This window comes from Hesperophylax consimilis, chromosome 15 (assembly GCF_061612785.1).
Source record: "Hesperophylax consimilis isolate HC1 chromosome 15, BYU_Hcon_1.0, whole genome shotgun sequence".
NCBI classification, from domain to species: Eukaryota; Metazoa; Arthropoda; class Insecta; order Trichoptera; family Limnephilidae; genus Hesperophylax; species Hesperophylax consimilis.
In genome coordinates, this window is record NC_142850.1 from 26,701,301 (window position 1) to 26,726,652 (window position 25,352).

Below are 25,352 nucleotides of genomic sequence, written 5' to 3' on the forward strand. Positions count from 1 at the left end.
ATTTCATAAAATATTATTTTAACAACATGTACTGTCAATATTTACAAAACGCAGTCACAATAATGTATTGGTACCTTCTAAACTAAATCAACTTAGTTATTTGGGGCACTGAAGTCAATTAACCTATGCATAGATCATTTAATAAATATTAAAAACAAAACCAAAACCTGTTTTTAAATTTTTGTGTACGTACGTAGGATCGAGGAAAATGCTACAGCTGACTGTGATCCAACTCTGAGGTCAATATTATACCATTAGGGTAAATTGAATAAAACACATTATTTATACATGGGGCCTATAGAACTCGATAGGTTTTGGCGACAACAGTTTTCTTTCAAATCGATACAGATTGTTCTGTTTACTGATTGTTAACGTTTACTCTGGTTTACCCTCGCAAATTAATGGTCAGAAAAATTTTAATGTTGCCAATATGTAGTTATTTTTATTCAGAATTCTTATCACTTGTATTTCTGAACCCTGATATTGGAAAAGTACTGTGCAAGGTAAGCCTCCTTCAATATCCGCTTGCGTATCTCGCGAACGCCAATTAATTTGATTGAATTGTTGTACATCTCGTGGTGGTGGGCGAAGAAGCAATCTCGGATTGGCTGGAAAAATAAACATATTCATATATATCAAAATAATATTTTAGAATGTACACAAATTATCACGAGTTATGATTAATTTAGTGTGGTGCGCATGGATAGTTGTTGACAGCTGCTGATCACGATTTGTAGCAGAGACTATGGTTACACAATTATTTTTGGAACAACTTAATAAGTAAAACTTTTAATGTTTAATCATTTAATACAATATTAGCGAGTCACAAACGAAAATTTAAAACAGAAAAAGATTCGGTCACATCTAGGAATGGAACTCAGAATCTCAGCCTTGCCGGGGCTCTGCTCTACCACTGATATTTTTAACAATATTTCTCCTAGACTTGTAGAAAAGTCCATGGACGTTGAGCACATTAAAATAAAAAATAGATATATTTATCCCAGACACCGATCTATATTGCGTTTACTTCAGGAAGAATCTTGCAATCGTACATAAAGCCCCGCCAAGGCTGAAGCCCTGGGTTTAATTCCTAGGTGCGACTGATTTTTATTTGTGTATTTGTTGGATTAGCTGGATTAGCTGGAAGAAATAGGATGTAACCTATAAGCTATACCCTTTGTACTCTGTATTTTTGTGCAATATATTTTTTTTAATTTGATTCTTTTTTTGTTTCAAATGGGGTAGGGGGGAGAAATTATTAAATGGCAAATGTCTAAACTTTCAAAATGGAGCTAATTTTTGGTTTGTAACGATATTGGATGTGTTCAAATCATGTAATTGGGTTCAAACAACTAGGTCTCAGTAAATAAGCTTTGTTACATAGTGCATAATGTAGGTAGTGCCTATACCTACTTACTGCGCAAATCTTTAGTTCAAGTATACTTGCGCCAGGGCGTAGGTACTTGAAAGTGGTATGACCGGCCTCTAATATTGTGCAAATTAAATAATTAGTTACTTTAAAATCCTCTAGCTGCAGCAGGGTGTACTTGGACCTCGTGACGTGTTGTCTCTCGTAGCAGGCCCTGCACAAGAACTGTCTGTTGTCCTGGTGCCAGTAGTCGCCTTGCTTGCTGCAGTCGGTGCTGCAAAGCGCGCACGCGTCCAGGTTGTAGGGGACGCACTTTATCTATGGAAGTTCAGGAAAACTTATTTTTGAAAAACGAAGGAAGCATTTTTCCAAATTAGTTCCATGATAAAATAAAACAGTGAGAAAATTGATCACAAACAACACACCTAACTCAATCTAACCAAGAATTCCATCATGTTCAGTTTTATCTGGTTAGGTACGGTCCTATTTATTGTATCGTTCAATCCGTCGATATTTGAACTCTGTCTAAACTATGAGTAATTTCATAACACAACTTCCATAGATTTAGTAGGTATTATGAACTACCCTAGTCGATGGTTCAATCAGAATTGGAGTCAATATACAGGATGTCCGGGGATAAAGTTCCTAAACTTCAGGAGGTGATTATACATGATAGTACAAGTCAAATAGATAAATAACTTTTTTCGCCGTCACAAGAGAAGCTTGAAATATAGTTTAAAAAAGATACGCCACGATGTAACTGATGAACTTACCTTTTCCACCCCAAAACTATTCTGTTTTGGTGATGTGCCAACCAAAATTCTATTTACAATACACTCCTATTAAAACCCACCCAACATTTAAAAAAAACATTCACTCACTCTTGGAAAGCAATGGGTCTTTTCCTGAAGTCATACATCATATATTGTCATTCATGTAATGTATTGCATTCTTGCAGTTGGGGGGTATTACTCCGATCGAAAATTGTAACCGAAATATTGTGACGTCATATGATTGCCTAACTATATCCACTACAGTGTAATAAGTAGGCTCCGAACGTGAATTGTACTGTCTGTATATTGGCATATCTATGCTTTTTTATCACCAATCTGTTTCATACAAAAAGCCCCAAGACATCGATCTAGTGAGTGGTTTATCTATGGGAGTACCTAACAATTGCATCACAACCAGCTCTGCATACCTTCTGCAATATTTTTTTCTAGAACTTGGGTAGCTTATAATTATTATAGGTACGTGCCCTGTTCGTTTTTCTAAACAACTCTCAAAGCAACAACGGCAATAATTAGCGAACTTTTTTAATACTCATTGGCTATAAAAAAAAATTGAGCTTTTTCTTCCAATATTTATAATATGAACATATTATTGAACATTACACACGATGTCCCTTACTGATAATCGATGAGAGTGATGAGTTCACGAACGCGACATGTAGTTTCAATTATTATTATTATTATTGTCAATAAAAGTCTACGTACGTGATCTCCGTCACGGTTTAGCACTTGGTCTTCAGCATCTTAAAGATGACATCAATGGGATTGCGTCACAATGGAAGTTAACATGGGATTTAATTATTTCAATTAAAAAGGGTAAGACAATTTAGGTCAGTGTCCAGTATTAAATGAAGCAGCTGATGTGATATACATATGCAAATAGGTACTTAATTGTTACATTCATATCACGAAAATACAAATGGAATCTTGTATTTTGATGATATGAATGTAACCATTTTGTACATTCATATCGTGAAAATCCAAATGGAATCTTGTATTTTCATGATATGAATGTAACCATTAGCTACATTTTAGACAGTTAAATGGAAGTTTCAAAATTCCATCTTACAATGATCATGATTAATAAAAGAAAACATCAAGAGAATTTACTAGTTGCGGTTTTAATCATCTTGTGATACGGACGATGATGCCAGAGCTCTTTACTAGTTGCGGTTTCAATCATCTTGTGAAACGGACGATGATGCCAAAGCTCACTGTCTGAGAATTTACTAGTTGCGGTTTCAATCATCTTGTGATACGGACGATGATGCCAGAGCTCTTTACTAGTTGCGGTTTCAATCATCTTGTGATACGGACGATGATGCCAGAGCTCACTGTCTGAGAATTTACTAGTTGCGGTTTCAATCATCTTGTGATACGGACGATGATGCCAGAGCTCTTTACTAGTTGCGGTTTCAATCATCTTGTGATACGGACGATGATGCCAGAGCTCACTGTCTGAGAATTTACTAGTTGCGGTTTCAATCATCTTGTGATACGGACGATGATGCCAGAGCTCTTTACTAGTTGCGGTTTCAATCATCTTGTGATACGGACGATGATGCCAGAGCTCACTGTCTGAGAATTTACTAGTTGCGGTTTCAATCATCTTGTGATACGGACGATGATGCCAGAGCTCACTGTCTGAGAATTTACTAGTTGCGGTTTCAATCATCTTGTGATACGGTCGATGATGCCAGAGCTCTTTACTAGTTGCGGTTTCAATCATCTTGTGATACGGACGATGATGCCAGAGCTCACTGTCTGAGAATTTACTAGTTGCGGTTTCAATCATCTTGTGATACGGACGATGATGCCAGAGCTCTTTACTAGTTGCGGTTTCAATCATCTTGTGAAACGGACGATGATGCCAGAGCTCACTGTCTGAGAATTTATTAGTTGCGGTTTCAACCATCTTGTGATACGGACGATGATGCCAGAGCTCACAGTATTAGAATTTACTAGTTGCGGTTTCAATCATCTTGTGATACGGACGATGATGCCAGAGCTCACTGTCTGAGAATTTCCAGAAAGACATACTGTTGGTAAGATAAGCAGAATGAATGCATCCCAATGTGAAATCTGTTACTACATCTACAAGAAAAAGTAAGAGTCCGGTGTGCTGCAAAATCGTTGTATTTTACCAGAGAAATTTATAATGTCCTCCTCGGGAAGAGTTCACCTGTGTTATGGAGGACATTTTACAAGGGTTAGATTTTAACAGGGAAGATTTAACAGGCATAAATAATTCATTTTCTATCTATCTTTATGCACTCGTATTATATATATATAAATCGTAAATCTCCGAAAGTTCTACACTGATTGCTTTCAGATTTTGACACAACGTTGCATTCGAATACGCGCGTGTTTTTATATACCTTTATTATATAGATGTCATCTGTGACAGGAAAAAACAAGCTCTTTTGAAAAACAGCTCAATCTGTAGGACAAATTTGAAAAACAGTGCCACCTGTTAAACGTAAAAGCAACACGCGCTATTGTTTCTCTATCTGCACAGACAGACTAAGTCACAGCAACGCAGGGCGGGGTACAGTTAGTATTATATAATTAGGAGGATTGCAACCAGTTCCATATTTTTTAATTGCGTAGAAAGGGAAATTGTAAACCTGTATACTGTTGTATACTGTTGTCCAAATGATATATTTGTAGTTGATGTGCCAGCTGCGTATAAACAGGATAATATTTACGAAAGGAACGAAGCAACCGCAAGCAGCGTTTCGCGCCGTTTACCAATTTCGGTTGTGCGTGTGTCCTGCGTAACTCTGAAACAATGAACTCAAATTTGATTTAAAATAGGAGCGTATTTTTTAAAATTGTGTGAAAACTAAGTAGGTATCTACCTATAATATAATATTTTTACACGAAAATTATTTTAAGTGTCATTATCAAAATTAAAACTGAAATGTCAAGAATTAGTCAATCCCGTGATTTTACACGGGTCTGCGCTAGTCAGTAAAAATTATCGTATTGATTACTTACGAGATTACCTACCTTGTGATAACCTATCAAATTAAGATTGGATTGGCGATTATTCACTATCTATAATGACGCTATTAACTATTATATTGCGAAGTATGTAGGTACCTACTAGAATGCTTGTCACATGACTTCATCGAGCTAAGGAGCGTCTTATGATTTAAAAACAAAAATATTATTGTTTTGACTTGAAGTATTTGAAGTGCCAGTATCTAATTATTGATTGAGACATGTTTTCATTCCAAATAGGCGATTTTGATTGTAAAAATAAGGTTTTCATAACAACATAGAAAGCAGAAATAGCATGTTTTTAAAAGTGCTTAAAGTATTCTATCTCACTGTCCGAAGCAATGGATCACAATGCAGTGCCGTTACAAGTCAGCACGGAATTCCTAATTTTATAACAGACACACATATTTATATTTATTAATTTTCGGGAAATTGACAGTTTTTAATTTAGTTCAATCAGTTTTGAATTTACAAAACATAATATTTATCAATACATTTATAGCGATGAAGAGAGGTTGTAGATATAAATCAAATCATAATAGAAATATAAACAATAGAGACATAACATTATTCACAAACAATCAGAGAAATATTATTTTATGGACCTCTTGTATTTGGTAAGTTCGCAACTGAAAATATCAACCTTGGATAATACGCCATTGGAATTATTGCATAGTCTGTTCTGGCAAGAATTCTGCTAAGAGTTCGTTTTGCATTTATCCACCCTGAACAGGACACAAGAGCGTGTTGAACCCGCAGGTACATTGAATTGAATCTTATTTAGCAACTCTGAAAGAGTTTTGTTTATGTTTGTATGTTTGTATTACCTCCACAGCGTACGTATTATTTTGTTTTTATGTATGGATAGGAAAGGATGGAATGAACCGGGGTATTAGATACCCATGTTGTATGAGGAAATAAAACAGAACTTAATAAATCATTCCACAGTCTAATTGGCCAATTCTCTCTCGCGGAAATAATAAACCGTGATAATACATACACGATTTACAACACCCTTGCGATGATTTTTCACAAAAATGGCGCTACACAAGTTATCCAATTATTATTATTAATATTATGGAGCGGAAGGAAATTGGGGAGGGGAATCAACCAAATAACCTATCAGAACTCTTTTAATAACTTCTACTGTAATATTTCCACTAATGTAATATATCAAATCTAATATAAATCTAAGTAAATGGCACATCTTCTATAGCAATAATTCAACTCTAGTATGTTATATCTACTATAAATACTTCAACTCAAGTAATGCGGCAAATCTACTACAAATACTTCCACTCAAATAAATGGCACATCTTCTACTGTAATACTTCTACTAAAGTAAAACATCAAATCTAATATAAATACTTCCACTCGAGTGATACGTCAAAACGACTATAAATACATCCACTCAAGTAATGTGTCAAATCTACTATAATTATTTCCACTCAAGTAATACGGCAAATCTACTATAAATACTTCCACTCAAGTTATAAATAAAATCTAATACAAATACATCCACTCAAGTAAATGAGAAGTTTTCCATAAATACTTCCACTCTAGTAATGTGTCAAATATGCTATAAATACTTCCACTCAAGTATTATGACAAATCTACTATAAATACTTCCATAAAAATAATATGTCAAATCGACTATAATTACATCCACTCAAGTAATGTGTCAAATCTACCATAATTATTTCCACTCAAGTAATATCTCAAATCTACTTTAAATACTTCCATTCGAGCAATATGACAAATCGACTATAAATATATCTACTCAAGTAATATAGCAAATCTACTATAAATACTTCCATAAAAATAATATGTCAAATCGACTATAATTACATCCACTCAAGTAATGTGTCAAATCTACCATAATTATTTCCACTCAAGTAATACGTCAAATCTACTTTAAATACTTCCATTCGAGCAATATGACAAATCGATTATAAATATATCTACTCAAGTAATGTGTCAAATCTACTATAATTATTTCCACTCAAGTAATACGGCAAATCTACTATAAATACTTTCACTCAGGTAATACGGCAAATCTACTATAAATACTTCCACTCAAGTTATAAATAAAATCTAATACAAATACATCCACTCAAGTAAATGAGAAGTTTTCCATAAATACTTCCACTCGTAATGTGTCAAATATGCTATAAATACTTCCACTCAAGTATTATGACAAATCTACTATAAATACTTCCATAAAAATAATATGTCAAATCGACTATAATTACATCCACTCAAGTAATGTGTCAAATCTACCATAATTATTTCCACTCAAGTAATACGTCAAATCTACTTTAAATACTTCCATTCGAGCAATATGACAAATCGATTATAAATATACCTACTCAAGTAATGTGTCAAATCTACTATAATTATTTCCACTCAAGTAATACTTCAAATCTACTTTAAATACTTCCATTCGAGCAATATGACAAATCGATTATAAATATGTCTACTCAAGTAATGTGTCAAATCTACTATAATTATTTCCACTCAAGTAATATGGCAAATCTACTATAAATTGATCCGAGATTACTAAAAGATGAAAAAGATGCCCTCAAATACACTGAATACATTACAAAAAAAAACTATTCTGCGTTCTTCTTTGTAATTTACATAATATTATGCACAAATAAAGGGCTGATTTCTACAAACAAGAAGTGAATTGTATCCTTACATCGACTGCAGGAACCACAATAGTTTTTCCACCGAAGCTGTGATTGAATTTCATCTGACGTTTCTTGTACACTGGATTGTAAGTTCCGGGACTGTAAAAAAGTCATAAATTTTCTTACGCTTCCAAGAACAAAAGTTTTCGTTTTATTATTGAAAACACAAACACAATAATCGAAAGTAAAAAAATTACAGATATTAGTTAATCTTTGTCTAAATCCTAGCACTACATACTGCAGTACATTGTAATCTAATCATAACGTTTTTTGATTGCAATTGTAGTTGACCGCAGTATAAAGGTTCAAAATATTTCCCCTGGGGCCTGCAATATATCTAACCTCAACACTAACTGTTCTCATCCGTGTTTATATGACACAGTTCTCAATTGTTTAATGTGAATACCCCACAAAAATCCCAACTGTCTGGAGCCAGTGAGACTATGGCATCCCCAATCGGGGCATGTTGCGAGACTGAAGGTAGTGGGGAGGGAAAGTAGATGGGGAAAGGTAGGTGGGGCAGATCAGGTCACCACACACGGCTAAAGCCAGTTCAAGCTACGTTTCAAATCTGAATGGTGGTCTTACACTAGGGCGATACTGAGAGTATCTTCCACTTTGGAAAGTGCCGCAAGTATACTATATATTATTTTAAATGAATCAATTGTGAAATAACACAAATGGTTTTCTCTGGATTGCTAGTCGAGACGTCGAGAGCCTTCCGCCTCGACCCACGGAGGCCGTCATCATGTTAGAATAATAATTTCACATGATTTTCTCTGAATTGCTAGTCGAGACGTCGAGAGCCTTCCGCCTCGACCCACGGAGGCCGTCATCATGTTAGAATAATAATTCCACATGATTTTCTCTGAATTGCTAGTCGAGACGTCGAGAGCCTTCCGCCTCGACCCACGGAGGCCGTCATCATGTTAGAATAATAATTCCACATGATTTTCTCTGAATTGCTAGTCGAGACGTCGAGAGCCTTCCGCCTCGACCCACGGAGGCCGTCATCATGTTAGAATAATAATTCCACATGATTTTCTCTGAATTGCTAGTCGAGACGTCGAGAGCCTTCCGCCTCGACCCACGGAGGCCGTCATCATGTTAGAATAATAATTCCACATGATTTTCTCTGAATTGCTAGTCGAGACGTCGAGAGCCTTCCGCCTCGACCCACGGAGGCCGTCATCATGTTAGAATAATAATTCCCCATGATTTTCTCTGAATTGCTAGACGAGACGTCGAGAGCCTTCCGCCTCGACCCACGGAGGCCGTCATCATGTTAGAATAATAATTCCACATGATTTTCTCTGAATTGCTAGTCGAGACGTCGAGAGCCTTCCGCCTCGACCCACGGAGGCCGTCATCATGTTAGAATAATAATTCCACATGATTTTCTCTGAATTGCTAGTCGAGACGTCGAGAGCCTTCCGCCTCGACCCACGGAGGCCGTCATCATGTTAGAATAATAATTCCACATGATTTTCTCTGAATTGCTAGTCGAGACGTCGAGAGCCTTCCGCCTCGACCCACGGAGGCCGTCATCATGTTAGAATAATAATTCCACATGATTTTCTCTGAATTGCTAGTCGAGACGTCGAGAGCCTTCCGCCTCGACCCACGGAGGCCGTCATCATGTTAGAATAATAATTCCACATGATTTTCTCTGAATTGCTAGTCGAGACGTCGAGAGCCTTCCGCCTCGACCCACGGAGGCCGTCATCATGTTAGAATAATAATTCCACATGATTTTCTCTGAATTGCTAGTCGAGACGTCGAGAGCCTTCCGCCTCGACCCACGGAGGCCGTCATCATGTTAGAATAATAATTCCACATGATTTTCTCTGAATTGCTAGTCGAGACGTCGAGAGCCTTCCGCCTCGACCCACGGAGGCCGTCATCATGTTAGAATAATAATTCCACATGATTTTCTCTGAATTGCTAGTCGAGACGTCGAGAGCCTTCCGCCTCGACCCACGGAGGCCGTCATCATGTTAGAATAATAATTCCACATGATTTTCTCTGAATTGCTAGTCGAGACGTCGAGAGCCTTCCGCCTCGACCCACGGAGGCCGTCATCATGTTAGAATAATAATTCCACATGATTTTCTCTGAATTGCTAGTCGAGACGTCGAGAGCCTTCCGCCTCGACCCACGGAGGCCGTCATCATGTTAGAATAATAATTCCACATGATTTTCTCTGAATTGCTAGTCGAGACGTCGAGAGCCTTCCGCCTCGACCCACGGAGGCCGTCATCATGTTAGAATAATAATTCCACATGATTTTCTCTGAATTGCTAGTCGAGACGTCGAGAGCCTTCCGCCTCGACCCACGGAGGCCGTCATCATGTTAGAATAATAATTCCACATCTCGACCATTTTTTATCTCGACCATCTGGCAACCCTAGTTACACCATGTATATTTCGCCCATTGGCAAAAAAAATGAAAATTTGAAGCTTTTCGCCATAAAATTATAATTATCATATTTCAGCGACTTGAAATAATTAAGTAGTCATTTACTCTTACGTTACGTAATATGAATATTTAAGAATTTTTTAGCAATACGAACTACTTAAGTACCAATGAAGAACGCAATATCATGTTATTAAATCTCATAGGGATTTAAAACAGTATTTGCAGCAAAACAATGGGGCTATTGTTTTTTCCATTTATTAGTAACTAATCGTTTATTCAATTATAAGTCTTTGTCATCAAAGTCAAGGTCAGGGATACGGTCAATTATGATTAATTATTAGGTATTTGTTTGTCCGTTTTGCCCATTCAAAGGAAATCAATTAGAATAAACATGCGACATAATTCCTACCACAATACGTTATTATTATTTCAAATTCACAATCTATATAATTAACATACTTCAGGTTATTATCTAGCACGGTCGATCGATAACTTGTCATCGTTCCTGAGAACGACTGCAGATCGCTAACTTACAAACAACAGTTCACGTCGAATAAAATTTATTTATTTATTTATTCACACCATGAAGGATTTTACATGTATACAACGTTTTAGGTAAGCTGATTAGGAGTACAATAATGAGTGTATATTACAAAAATCTCTGATGTACCAGGCCGTTCAACTCTATAACAAAATCCCGAAGGAAATTGCTGTGATAGAAAATATTAATAAGTTCAAAAATGAATTAAGAAAATATGTCTATCTCAATTATTAATGTTTCTTTCTTTGTGCTTTATTGAAATATTTAAGATAAGATAAGATAAGATTATGTTTGCCAAACAATGTACATGTTTATATGTTTATAAAACTATTAGCACACACGAAGATGTGAGCTAACTTAAGATTAATAAATAAATAAAATAGCATAATAGGCGGAGTCCGGACAATATAAGCAGGTACAATACAATTTATTATACGCGTATTATGCGTTGTTGTACATTCGAGAAATAGTTCTTCAATAAATAATATATAATAATAAGACTACAGGATAGGTACATAAGTTACTATGAAAGTAGTAGCGTAACAATACTAGTAAAGTTTAAAAATAACTCGGTTTGTTGTAAAGCAAATTTGTAATCAACAAACATTTAACTTCCGATTAAGTGTTTTATGGTACATAGAAAGTTTTTTTATAAAGGTAATTAAGAACACTTAGTAGTTGTTAACTGTTGCTTGTTCGTTGGCGAACTGCAGTCATGCTCGGGAATGATTACAAGTTACCGACATTATCGATCGTACGTTCTAGATACTTTAATGTTCCTTAAGAGGAAGCTACAAGCCAAAAATGTGTATATTCTTGGTAAGAAAACAAAAAAAGTTAATCAAGTGAAACTGTCACAGATAATCTTAGCTATAATACTTTATTTTTCAAAAGTTGTTTCCTTTACGCGTTCATACATTTCTATTGAAAAAAAAATAATTTATTAGTTTGCATTTTTATTTTTTATTGAGTTATTTATTTTTTTATTTGTATTCTACTCAAGCGAAACGATAGGAAAACCTTCAGTTTATCTAAAACATATTTTTTGGTATTCATAATGTACACCAACTCGTTATAAATATTAATCAAAATAGTGATTTGGCATTAAGCTTCGCATTGCGAGAATTTTTTTTTTTTTTTATTTTATTTTTTTTTTATTATTTTAATTTAGATCATACGGGTTACATTAATACATACATATTTTACAAAATAATTTTTGCTATTGGGGGAATTTTATTTAATTACTGTTTCGGCTCTATAAATGTATGGATAATGATTATTTTCAAAAACAACTTATGTTCTTTCAGAATCTTAAAACGTAAAGTGTTCAAGAGAAATGTGTCATAAATCAGTAGAAATTCGGAATGCGGGGGCTTAAGGCCGGCTTATCTATAGAAACTCTGAACCGGCGCCTACAAATTTAATAATTAAGATGTGTGTTTCTTTAGCACGTGATGTGTATAAAAATAGACTTCTAACACATTCTAACGAGTAAAATAAAGTTATACCTATTAGTAGAAGAACGTTATCGAGAAACCTGCCAATGTATCGGATAATTATATTTGATGTGGTTTTCAATTGAAGTTGTAAGCTAAGCGATTGGCTTGGGGCCAATATAATATGTATGCTAAGCCAGTGCTATCTTACGATTGCTCTTGATATTCTCTTTACGGATATATATTTGGTATATTTTACTATTGAAGTACGGGTGACGCAAATTAAAAATAATTTGTTTGATGACGTGCGTGTCGTTTGATGTATCATACAAATAACTACGACTAAAAATAACAATATCGGACCCTCGGACGAGCCCCTCTGAACTGGTCCGGTGATGACAGTTTGTACATAATAATACATTGTGATATATTTAATTGTATAATTACTATGTGTAATGGATTCTTATAATAAATTCACAAGTTTACTGGCCAAGAAGCATTGCACAAGTTTAGGGGTGCTTATAAACTGTATGTTTGACTTACAGCTGGTTACTGATAGGCATCGATATAATAGTTTTTTTTTTTTTTGTATTAGGCAATTCACCCTAAAAAGAGTGCTGTGTGCCGTTAAAGTTAGGGGAGATGGTTATAATTTTATGGGAAATCTATACGGGAATAGGAAATCTCAAATATTGAAGTCATTCAAGTCTATGAACTTGTATAGAACTGAGGAAATGCGAGAATTGTTAAGAGAAAGTAAATAAGGAATACTAAGGGGAGATTGGTGGGTGATTTTTATAAGTAAACGATAAATGCCTTTGAAAGATGAATGATTTTTACAATTAAAGAAAACATGATCAAGAGTCTCATTTTCCATGCCGCACTGGCAGAGTGGACTATCTAGGACCCGGATTTTAAACAAATGGGATGCAATGGAGCAATGACCAATTCTCATTCTCGAGATACAGGAAATAAATCTTTTGGATTTTTTCTTGCCGTGGAACCAAGGTTTACTTGGTATATGTAGTTAGTGATGTATGGTAATAAGTTGAGTATTTAAGCGATAGATGGCGCTAGTCATAAAACTTATTCCAGAGTCCGACAGAGTGTAACAATTACTTGTGAGATGAGATTGACAGGGAACAAGCTTCTCGAACCAGAGAATTACCAACCCTCGGGTAATGAACAGTGTAGCTAAATCCAGACCTATTATTAAGAGATTTTCTTCCGGAAGGTTTATGTATATATATATAAATGCATAGTATATTTATAGAAAGTAGATAAAAGTCGATGTTTTGTAATCTAGTAGGAAAAAAAATTTTTTGGCTAAGCCTTATGAGATCATCACAACCTCTTTACTTTACCCCAAAGCATTCATAAGTTCCCAAGCAATGCCGGGTACATGTCACCTAGGATTATCATAGAATAAATAATAATAATAATAATAATAATGATTTATTGTCTTCTTTTCTTATTAACACATAGATATAATGATATCCTCACTGGGATCTCCCGTGCTGAGGATGTCATTTACATATTATAATTTAATTATAAGAAATTAATATTACAACAAAGTATAATGTAGTATATATATATTTTTTAAGTAATTTTAAAATAAGTAAGGTACTGTTTTTTGGTATAGTTCAGTTGATTCTGTTTTAGTCTGTGTTTGATTTCAGTAAATTTTCTATTTCAGATCTTCCTATGTTAAGTATCCAGCTTTTTATTTCAGATTTAAATGTTAAAGTGTTGAGGTTTTTGAGTGTGAGAATAAGAATAAGAAAACTACAAGTGCCTTCCATACTTATTTGAAAGGAAACAAATAATGTCGCCGCTGCACTGATATGAAATATTGCTAGTTTATTAAAAATCTCTTCAAATTATTCGAAATTCTGTTAAAAACTGTACTGCAGGCCCTAAACGAATGAATTGATAGGTTTCATGTTAAACTTTTAGTAAAAAAAATAATGTATTAACGCGACGTCGGAACACGTGTTCATAAAAAACATTATATATTATCAGGGAAAACGGAGGTGTATGAAAACGTGTTCCGATATATTCGGTAAGTACTAACATTTTATTAGAAAATGGCCTCCTGTCCCGTTTTTAACAGATTTTTTAAAAATCAGCAATACTCATTTTTCTTTGTGTGACTTAGTATCTTTTGGTTCTGGATAATTGTCCATTGGATGGATGTCCATCTTTTGTATGGGAAATCTAAGGCCCGATTAGTCACAAAACCCGTCCATATGGTATTTCTTGTGCTTTTTTTTAATCATTGTATATTATATGTAAAGAGTACCACCAAAAGTCAATAGAATGCATTGTCATCGACAACGATTCTATCTAATCAATCAGGAAGTGGGCTAATTTTTTTCTAATATTCCACTTCATTCGTACTTTCGTTTAAGTCGGGGCCGCCCTAACACAAATGGTATGATTAAGTATAATGTCAAGAGTCGTAGAAGGAATAATAGAAGATTATGTGCGACTGCAAATGAAGCAAAGTCCTGGACCAAGACAGATTGTTTGACGTGTTCGACGGTTATTTTTTTTATTTCTTCGTTTCTTCGCGATTAAAATGTATTGTTTTCCACGTAACTGTCCTCGCTAAGTTTCTTCTCGCTAAGTCCTCGCTTGTTGTTGAGTTGTTAAGTCCTGTCCTCGCTAGTACTAAGCCTGTTTCGAGGTTAAAAATTCCATAATTGAATAGAAATAACACAAAACAAACAATGATCATTATCAAACAAGAGTTAAATAAATACAAAATGATAACAAATTAAAAATAATAGTGATAAAGATAAGAAAATTTGTACAATGAATAGGAACTAACAACTAATCAACGTTTTTAGACATTAATACCACATTAAATAGATATTTATATTATTTTTTATGTGAATACCGCACAAGAGACCCAACTGCTCCGTCTGGATTCAATGAAATTATAACATCCCCAATTGGTGTTTGGGGATCAGGTGGTGAGGCACGAAATAAAAGGCGGGTGTCGGTGAAGGTCACTGTGTTTATTGAGTCAGTTGCCGTGACGAGAAGATGATGTAGGACAAATGTTGAATACTCCGGTTGCTGCGATGATGTGGTGGTCAAGCGCGGGTCAGTGAGTCGACGCCGGGCGCTGGTGACCGGGACTCGATGACTGTCAGGCACTGGCGATCTGGGGAATCAATACTCCAGTGAAAACGGAGGCCGAAGGTGCGGCGGACCTTGTAGGCAGTTGAACGGGAGCGGCGTAGACCAGTGAGGATGCTGCGTATCCTCGTGGTGGTCATCGTGGCGTGGAAGAAGCGCTGGTCAGAGACACTGGAACCAGAGCGCTTGTAATCCGAGTAGCGCTTGCCAGGGACGGCGATCTGGACAAGGCGCTATGATGATGTCCCGATGGAGTCCATGATGGTACGGGCGAAACCGGGAATATTGTTCTTTGCGGGGGGCGCGGGGGCGCACCAGTTGTCACTCGTGAGATTTGTAAACTGACGGCAGATTGTTGACTGACTGACTGACTTGCTGCGTCAGGCTTATTTATACTACACGGCCGATGGCAACAGCAGGTAGTTAAATGGCAACTAAATCGAGGCCACTCGCTCGGTCTGGCCCTTTCGCGAAGTTTCGACGGCGTGGCAATTATGCCTAGTCGGTAGACTCGAACCTTCTGGCGAGTTCTCGTAATGTGAAAGACGGACTTGCGATATTATTGTCGTCAATAGACAAGTAGGTGCTTGCAGTACGTAGGTTGCTTTGTTTACGATGCGATTTCGACTGCAGGTACATAATTCGGGAGTAGGTACTAAGTAGGTCGAGCGGTTTATTATTAATTAGTTAATCTAGATTTTTCTCGACGCCACAGGTGTATGTTGTGTGGCTGAAGGTAGTGATAGGGGGAGGATACGAGGAAGCGGAAGGTGAGGAAGTACCTGGCTATTCAGATCTTGTCACCAAACCCGGCTAAAGCCATTTTAAGCAAAGTTTCAATTCTGAATGGTATCTTGCACCACGGCGATACTGAGAGTATCTTTCGCTCTGTAACGTGCCACAAATACACTATATATTGATTAAATTAATAAGTTGGGAAATAACGCAAATAGACTTTACTTGCGCGCGTCGGAATTTGAACATCTCACCCTTCGACCACGGAGGTAGTCAGATAAATAATCTTCCTAATTACCCACTATATTGATTACATAGACTAAAATAGGTAAGTAAGTAAGTACCCTGGAATATTCCCATCCCTCGTCTTGCCGCTCCTTTTGGAGCTAGAGTTGAATGGGATGTAGGGGCGGGGAGGGCGGGCGGGGGGCGGAGAGGGGGCGCGCAGTGGGGGCTGGTAGACCTGCCCCTCCACAAGTCGGCCGCTCTTCGGGATTGTCAGCATCTTCATCTGGAAATAACATTATTCATTTAGGACTTGGACATTGTTGACAATCGTTACTCCCACTCCAATTTCCCTGATGGACAAGACTAATCCACTCCTCACGTGGAGAGGCAGCTAACTCCAAATAACAACGTCACTTCTTCTGCTCCCCCTGCACGGAGAAAACTCACTGATGTAAAATATTGCTCATAAAAGTATCCACGTTTCCACAGCTTATAGAAATATGGGGGAAATCAGCGCCCTGTATCAGATAATCAGAGCCCCCGGGTATGTTTTCCTACGGACAAGGCAACAAACTAGGCAGGAAGTTCCCTCAGTTGGGGAAGCAAAAACTTTAATGAAAAAACTGTAAATTACCCCTTTCTGTGGCCTCGGCAGGTTGGTGGCTAGTCCTCGAGAGTGTGGCGGGTACTCGCCCCCCGTCCTGCGCATGAAGCCCGTCAGCTCGCCCCCGCGCCGGGGCAGCACCTCGCGGGGCACCTTGGACCCGAAACACAGCGGGGGGCGGAACTTCTTGTCCACGACATACTCGAAACCTAACAAAGTAAAAATTTATATATTTTTAATAAGTGTGCAAGTAGGTTCCTGACTCCGACAAAACCATATATGATTTTCTTTACTGTGTTCGAATCAATAACTTACTTTAAACACAAATAATTTACTTCAAATTAGGGCCCAGTTGTTCCACAGAAATTCAAGACTTCAAATGGCCAATCAGCGCCATTTGTTGATGACATTTGACTGGATGCGTTTCAACTTTCCATCAAATTGTAATAAACTGACAAGCTTAACAACATACAGTTGTCCTCTTCTGCTGATCACAATTTGGTCAAAAGCTGAAACGAACTTAGGATCGGCATTTAACGGGGACCTTTCAACTGTCAAAAAAACAAAATGGCGTTGAATGGCCATTTGATGACAATGTTACATTTCAATTTTTAAAAATATAACCGTTCTCGCCAAAGACTTGTTTGTATTGTCTGTATGCAGTACCGCATTGCAAAACCAGATTAACCCAAAGAAGTATTGATTTTATTGCCCCTAAAAAGTACAATCATTAGAGACATTTGAAGATACCATGTTGCATCATAATAAATATTATCTTTAATATAAAAAACATCAAATCTTGACTAAAATACACCGAAATAGATACATTTTCTGGTAAATCAACAATCATCTGCGTAAGTAGTAGTATTTCCTTACATCGCATCAATTCAATTCATGCATGCCCTTGTTTTTTCAATGCACAATAATTATATTACACTTTTACAAAACTTCTTTCTAACACAGTTACCTCATTTTTATCTTTGGTTTAAAACTTTCACTGAAATTGTCACATTTTGTATTGTTTTTTTATACAAATTCATTTATATCTTTTATCTTTAAAGTCAGTATGCACTTTAATTTTAAGGTTTATACTTACACTACAGAAATATTAAAATATCCACTGAAATACTCATGCAGAGACGCCGTCTTTATATGATGTTTTGCTACATACTACACTGTATTTTTTATTTGTATCTGTATCCAATGTATCGAAATTTATAATAAAAATTCTATGAAACAACCCGTCCTAAGTTTCGTCAAAATTAACAATCCTCGACCAAAAGAATCAAAAATGCTAAGTAGGTAATAAATTTTAAAAATAAGTTAAGAAATAGATAAAATTATCTTTCCGGTGTGTAAATAAACATTAATATTTGGTATAATAAAATAAAATAAAATCGACTTTATTTAAAAAAATTAAATTTTAATATCAAACGTAAAAAATGTTGTCAAAACCGTTAACCTTATTTTTACTTAATTACTCTTATCATAGAAAAATTGAGAGAACTCGATATTTCGAAAACACGTTCGTTTTGTTTGGGGAATTTGTAAGAAAACTGTACCATCACTTTTATCTCGTTAATATAATAAAAAAATTATAAATTTTTTTAAGCTTCAAATTATTCTTTTTGGCTATTTAAAATAAATTATTTATTTTAGGATTTTATTAATGGATTCCAGTATAAATATTTGAGGTAAATTGGAAAGATTTATTATTTCACTTTCTAACTTCAAAAAAATTAAGTATTTCCGCTGGAAAAGAAAGAAAAAAAAGAAAATTACTTTTATAAAATATGGACCGCCGGTCATATACGACCCTAAAGCGCTGGAGGGGAACTAGAAATATTAAATATGGACGGCCGGTCATATACGACCCTAAAGCGCTGGAGGGGAACTAGAAATATAAAATATGGACGGCCGGTCATATGCGACCCTAAAGCGCTGGAGTGGAACTAGAAGTATAAAATATGGACGGCCGGTCATATACGACCCTAAGGCGCTGGAGGGGAACTAGAAATATAAAATATGGACGGCCGGTCATATACGACTATAAAGCGCTGGAGGGGAACTATAAATATAATAAAATAGAATAATAATATTAACTAGCACTAGCACTTTTTGCTACTAGGACCTGCGGGCGGCACTTGGTTGGTTTTCGCCCAGTTTCAGTGATACTAACAACAGTTACATTTAATAGGTAGATATTAGGTCTTTCACCGAGAGAGGGTGAGTATATATTTTAAATAGATTATTACAATATAGCGCCCCTGATGTGATATCTCACAAAAGCGGCGCTATACAAATTTTCCAATAAATAAATAAATATAATGTTTACATTTTATTGCGCACATATGCATTGATATACAACGGGAATAGATAAAATAATGTAATCTTATTAAACCTGATTTCATTAAAACACAAATAACTTTGTTTACATCACTTTATTATATACAACCACTACATGTTTCATGAACGAAGTTATCCTCATCAGGAGTAAGAAATATAGATTACAATTGGAAAGAAGAAGTGGAAGGAGGGGGGAGGGGTTAGAGTGGGTGGGGTTTATCAGAATTAGGAATTATAATATCGTTAGACGGGAAAGACCAGTTGAGTAGGAAAATATTTAAAAGAGAGTTTATTAAAAAAAAATACTTGTTAATTATATCTGATTTTATATTGACATGTTTTGTTATTTCTAAAATTTCTAAATTATTAATATGCGATGTTTTATATCCTGTGTGAAGTATTTTAAGACCTGAAAAACAAATAGCATATAACCGTAAAACAATATATTCATAAAACAAGTAGCATTTAATAACGGTTATTCTAAAAAATTGATAGTTGAAATACAAAATAAAAAAATTAAACATAATCTCTTCAAATGGTATATTTACCCTATTTCTAAAGATAGAAATAAACTATGGCGTAGAATTATATTTGTGGATAACGATACTTCCAAAATTATAAATAAAAACATCCCTGGTACTATTCAACCGGCGTTTTACACTAATAACAAAATGAAGAAATATATTGTTAATAATAAAGATAGCGATAATCAAATAAAAAAAATCGGGAGTTTATAAACTCAATTGGGATGATTGTAATTTCTTTTACAAAGGTAGAACCAATAGAAACTTTGAAGTCAGAATTAAAGAACATCTCGGAGCTCTAAATGGAAATAGTGAATCTAAGTTTGATCATCTTTTAAATAATGATCACACTTTTGATAGAAATTCAGGTCTTAAAATACTTCACACAGGATATAAAGCATCGCAAATTAATAACTTTGAAATTTTAGAAATAACAAAATATGTCCATATAAAATCAGATATAATTATTAATATGCATATTTAAATATTTGCGCCAATCACTTGCTTCGTTCTTATACCGCCAGAGGGGCAGAGTGGTCGATTTTTGCCTGCAGACCCCCTATTCGGGATTTACCCGAAACATACGATTTGAATTCGATCAATGAGCGGGCCTAAATCGTCCAGACGCTAGCGCAATAATACCATTGTATTGAACTGCAATATTTTGCCTTTTTTAGAAGTCAACTTCTCTCCCGAAAAATTCTCCCGTCTGGAACTCACATTACAATATTCATGTACAAGCTATTGAAAGATACAAAATACATTCTTACGTTTTCTAAGTTTTAAAATTGGTATTCCAACAATTATGTTGAACAACAACACTCTTTTAAATAAAATGATTGTCTGACAGAAAGATTTTCACTGACTCTGAATTTTTATATTAAATTTTAAATTATGCTTTTGATAGTCCAAAATTGCTTGCATTGATAAGCTTTTGGATTCCACTACCTAACTTATTTCAGTGCATAAATTCTGGTTCTAACTACCATATGTATTCCTCATTGCCCAGAATACGTGTCGAGGAAAATAATTATACCGAGGACATCTTTAATTTATAATTTAATAAATACAAAAGTTTGTTACTGAGACAGTTTAATTATGTATAATAAATTTGTACTGTATTAATATATATTTTTTACTATTCGTATGTAAAAGCCTGTAAAAGGGGCGTTAATAAAGTAATAAATAAATAAACAAAGGTTTGACTAAAATTGTACCTTCCTTCCCAGGGATCGGAGACAGCCGCGTAAGACTGACATTTATTTCGTAATACTATCCGAATTCAGAGAAATGCGTATATGTCCACGTGTTAGTACGTGATTGCCACCAAAAGTTGACACAATGCATTGCTATCGACAGCAAGTATATCGGCTGAGTTTCAGCTTGATGGGATGCCGGGAAGTGGGTTAATTTCCGCTTCCAAATTTGCATTCTTTATTTCCGAAAACAAAAATTAAATTCAAATAGATGTATTTAAAAATGGCACTATCATTGATGTAACGATCGAATTGAATAGTAACTAAATTAAAACGTGTTATTTAAATCATTCAAGAAGAAGTAAATAAAGTATCCACTGAAATGTATTCTGTAGAAATAATCTATTCATAAGACGTTGTGAGTATTTCGCGATAAATAAAGAGGTATATTTTAAATAAAAAAACACACTTTGTAATACACCACTTTTAACTGAATATAATAGCCCTGATGAAGCTTGAGACAAGTGATGTTTTTTACACATTACACATCCCAAAGTATTTCTTTCCTTCAAAAAACAATAAATAAAAAGTTGTTCAATACAGTTTAACACTAAAATTAACACTGTTTCTCTTACCAGCTCCCGAGTAGTCCTTTGTAGAATATGGCATTTTTAATTAATACCAAAAAAAAAATTAAAACAAATCATTTAAAAAATGAATCCACGACATAATGGGAACAACCTGCTTTGTGTTGTTCCCTAATAAGACTGCCGGATACAGGTGCATGTCGCTTTGTCTTAGCAATAAATAATATGACAAATCGTGAACGGAATGCAAATACTATTTTATAGGCTGATCGAATAAATTTCCGGCGGAAACGACGTATTTTTCTCAAATTATAGATACAAACTTCCAGCACGCAACTGTCAAACAGACAAAATACCAACCTGCTACTTTTGCCTGTTACCTGTAGCCGTACAAATTGGATAGAATGGGACATTGTTTGCTGCAACAAAGGGTTTACGGAAGTCAAAATGAGGAGTTTTTCTTTCATTATTCGAATGCTTTTAAGATATTACTGTTTCTCACACCTGTAGGTGTAAGAATTTCGGGTAATTCAGGGACTTAGGATCACAGGGGCTTAAGGAGTTAAGCTTGGTTTAGGTAATGACATAATTATATTTATTAGTGACACGAAGCTCTGCCTCGTACATACAGCCATTTAAAAGATACAGCTGTGCATATATATAAGCGGGACAATTATATTTTCGTTTATCGATATCGATAGGCCCATGTGATCCTAAACCTGTAGGGATTGGCCCTGTTTCTTTTTTGCATCGAAACGTCCTTTAGCCATAGACTAATCAATGCCTTTAGCACTTCTTTTTCACTATTCGTGTTTTTTTACATTAACTCAACACAGGCTCTGATGAAAATAATTTCCCTCAAGGCGTATGACATCTTTGCAGATGCTGTATGGAGGGTCCTTTGAGGAGAGGAAGGGGTGAACACGGGTCTTGAAGAGACCCATTTTGTAGGAGAGAGTAAACACAAAAGTCTTCATAATTTGGTGGATAAGTCAAATAATATACACTTTGAAAATCCCAGCAACAGCAGCAACCATTCCTAAGAACTAGGTAATTTTATATTTTAAACATAATTCTTATAGTCAGTTATTTCACAGAATTTGAACAATTCGTCAAATTTTCAACGTTAATTTTTATGTTCGGTGAAAGTTCTGTTATTATTTTAGTTATGTGAAACAACTGGGGAATAATGATATAATAACAGAACTTGAATAACTAGTATCTTTACAGAACTTAAAATATAGCTTTGTAATTTGATGAATTGTTGAAAATCTCAGAAAAAACTGGACATTTTTTTAAATTCGCGCTTTACAACTGTTTTAATCATCAATCAGAGGAAAATGCATAGAAATTGTGCGGAAAGCTTGAAAAAAATGAAACAATATTGTGTTAGTTACAGATGATAAAAACTGCTCAGTATTTATAATTTACTGAGCGTAGCGGAGCCCTATTTCAATTCGACCGTTTTGCGTTTCAAAAATTATAATCTGAGCAAAAAAATAAACTAAATGGAAACACTACAGAATTCATTTTTAAAATTTGTATTTATAGTTGCTCCCCGTGTAGATTACTGCTCAACGATATCATATCTGGCCAATGAAGGAAACATAAACAAACTGGAAATGATTCAAAACAGAGCTATTAGATGTATTATACTAAGGAAATGCAAATATGTTTAAAATATAATCAAACGAGGGAACGCCTAAGTTGGATTTCAATAAAAAAGAGATTGCTATTTTATTGTCTCTATACTGTGTCACGTGATAATATGTGAATTTGTATGTGATGTGTTATGAGATGTATGTGACACGTGATAATATGTGAATTTGTATGTGATGTGTTATGAGATGTATATGTCACGTGATAATATGTGAATTTGTATGTGATGTGTTATGAGATGTATGTGTCACGTGATAATATGTGAATTTGTATGTGATGTGCTATGAGATGTATTTGGGTCACGTGATAATATGTGAATTTGTATGTGATATGCTATGAGATGTATGTGTGTCACGTGATAATATGTTTAATTTGTATGTGATATGCTATGAGATGTATGTGTGTCACGTGATAATATGTGAATTTGTATGTGATAGCTATGAGATGTATGTATCACGTGATATGTGTGAATTTTCGTACATAAAATTATGAATAATCGAATTTCATAATATTTTAATGATTGTTTCTAATGAAAACGTGCATAATTATGAAAACACAAATGTAAATAGAATAAGATTACTGCGTACATAAAAAAACAGAGTCACACAGGAATAAAATGTGTTTTGAGATGCCCGAAAATCCGAAGAATAAAGGAAGGAATCTACCGAAGGTAATATGGCTTAATGACAATCATGGTGTGAAAACTCCTAGTAATATTTCCCTTCAAGCTTCCATAATAATGAATCTATTTGCCTACTTGAACATGTTCCAACTAAACTCGATCCATAACTGTCAAGGTTACTGTCTTGACCTGATCTTTACTAACACGCCTATCGTTTGTGTTAGTGAAGCTTCGGACTCATTACTACCAATAGATAATATTACCCACCACCATTTAAATTCAACTAATGTATAACTCATGCCATAGACTTATTTGTACCTAAGGGAACTTATTCCTAGCCTAAGTTTCCCATTTGGTTCAGCATGAAACTAAAGAAGTTGATAATCGAGAAAAAGAAAATACACAAATTATTCAAATGTACGAACAACTTAGCGTATTATCAAAAATTTTCTCAGCTAACAGAACTATCCAAAATCGAATCTGTTAGGTGCTACAAATCCTACATCGAACTCACTGAGACACATTTAAATCTTAACCCTAAACAATTCTGGAAATTTGTTAAACTAAAACGTACCGATGATAATGATCTCCCTCCAAGTATGTTCTTTAATGAAAATCATGCTACCAACAACGGTCTCGACATTGCTAACCTTTTCACTGAACACTTCTCCTCCGTCTACTCTGATACCTCGTGCACTATCCCTCCACTCAACTATACTAATACTATTGATTTCAATAATTGCCAAATCACACTTATAGATGTCTTTAACTCCTTAAAAAATCTCCCCAGCAAAACAAGCACTGGTCCTGATGATATTCCAGAAATATTACTGAAGGAATGTAAATTTACTATATCTAAGCCAATTTGTTTGTTATATAACTTGTCAATATCATCTGCCACTTTTCCAGACTCCTGGAAAGTTTCTTATATCAGACCTATTTTCAAATCAGGCAATAAGTGGAACGTAGAAAACTATAGACCCATATCGATATTATTTCATATTCATAAAATATTTGAGTCAATAATCACGAAGAAAATCACACCTATCTTTAAAAACGTACTGATCGAGGAACAGCGTGGATTTAGATCTGCTAAATCTACTACTACTAACTTACTTACGACAATAAGATTCTAAAAATAATAAAAAATCACGATGACTGCCTTCTTTTCCAATCGAATATCCACTCTTTCAATGATTGGTGTAAAATTAATTGTTTGAAACTAAATGTCGATAAATGTAAAATTATGTCATTCTATAGATCAAAAAAACCGATTGTCTTCGAATACAAACTTAATAATAATTGTTTAACAACTGTTACATCTATTAAAGACCTTGGCGTCTCTCTTGATAGCAAGCTTTCTTTTCGGGATCACATAACTGCAATCGTTAATAAATCCCTAAAACTACTTGGTTTCATCACTAGAATCACTTCGGACTTCAAAAACTT

At 35.1% G+C, this 25,352-nt stretch overlaps 1 protein-coding gene across 1 annotated transcript; it reads right to left on the minus strand.

The window, feature by feature from the left end:
* Positions 1 to 458: 458 nt before the first annotated feature.
* On the minus strand, positions 459 to 21,704 carry LOC149417575 (uncharacterized). Its single transcript, XM_089640599.1, has 6 exons — positions 21,671 to 21,704; positions 17,000 to 17,178; positions 16,482 to 16,648; positions 7,868 to 7,958; positions 1,517 to 1,687; positions 459 to 608 (listed from the first exon to the last, which is right to left on the minus strand). Exons 1-6 carry the CDS (start codon positions 21,702 to 21,704, stop codon positions 459 to 461), a joined length of 792 nt encoding a protein of 263 aa, XP_089496725.1.
* Positions 21,705 to 25,352: the final 3,648 nt, after the last annotated feature.

Excerpts from the sequence above, each read along its gene's own strand:
- LOC149417575 (XM_089640599.1), bottom strand. The coding sequence starts at position 21,704 with ATGCCATATTCTACAAAGGACTACTCGGGAGCTG. Across the intron at positions 16,649-16,999 it reads TGCCGAGGCCACAGAAAGGG|ATGAAGATGCTGACAATCCC; the intron begins GTAATTTACAGT and ends TGTTATTTCCAG. Across the intron at positions 7,959-16,481 it reads AGGGATGGGAATATTCCAGG|TCCCGGAACTTACAATCCAG; the intron begins GTACTTACTTAC and ends ACTTTTTTACAG.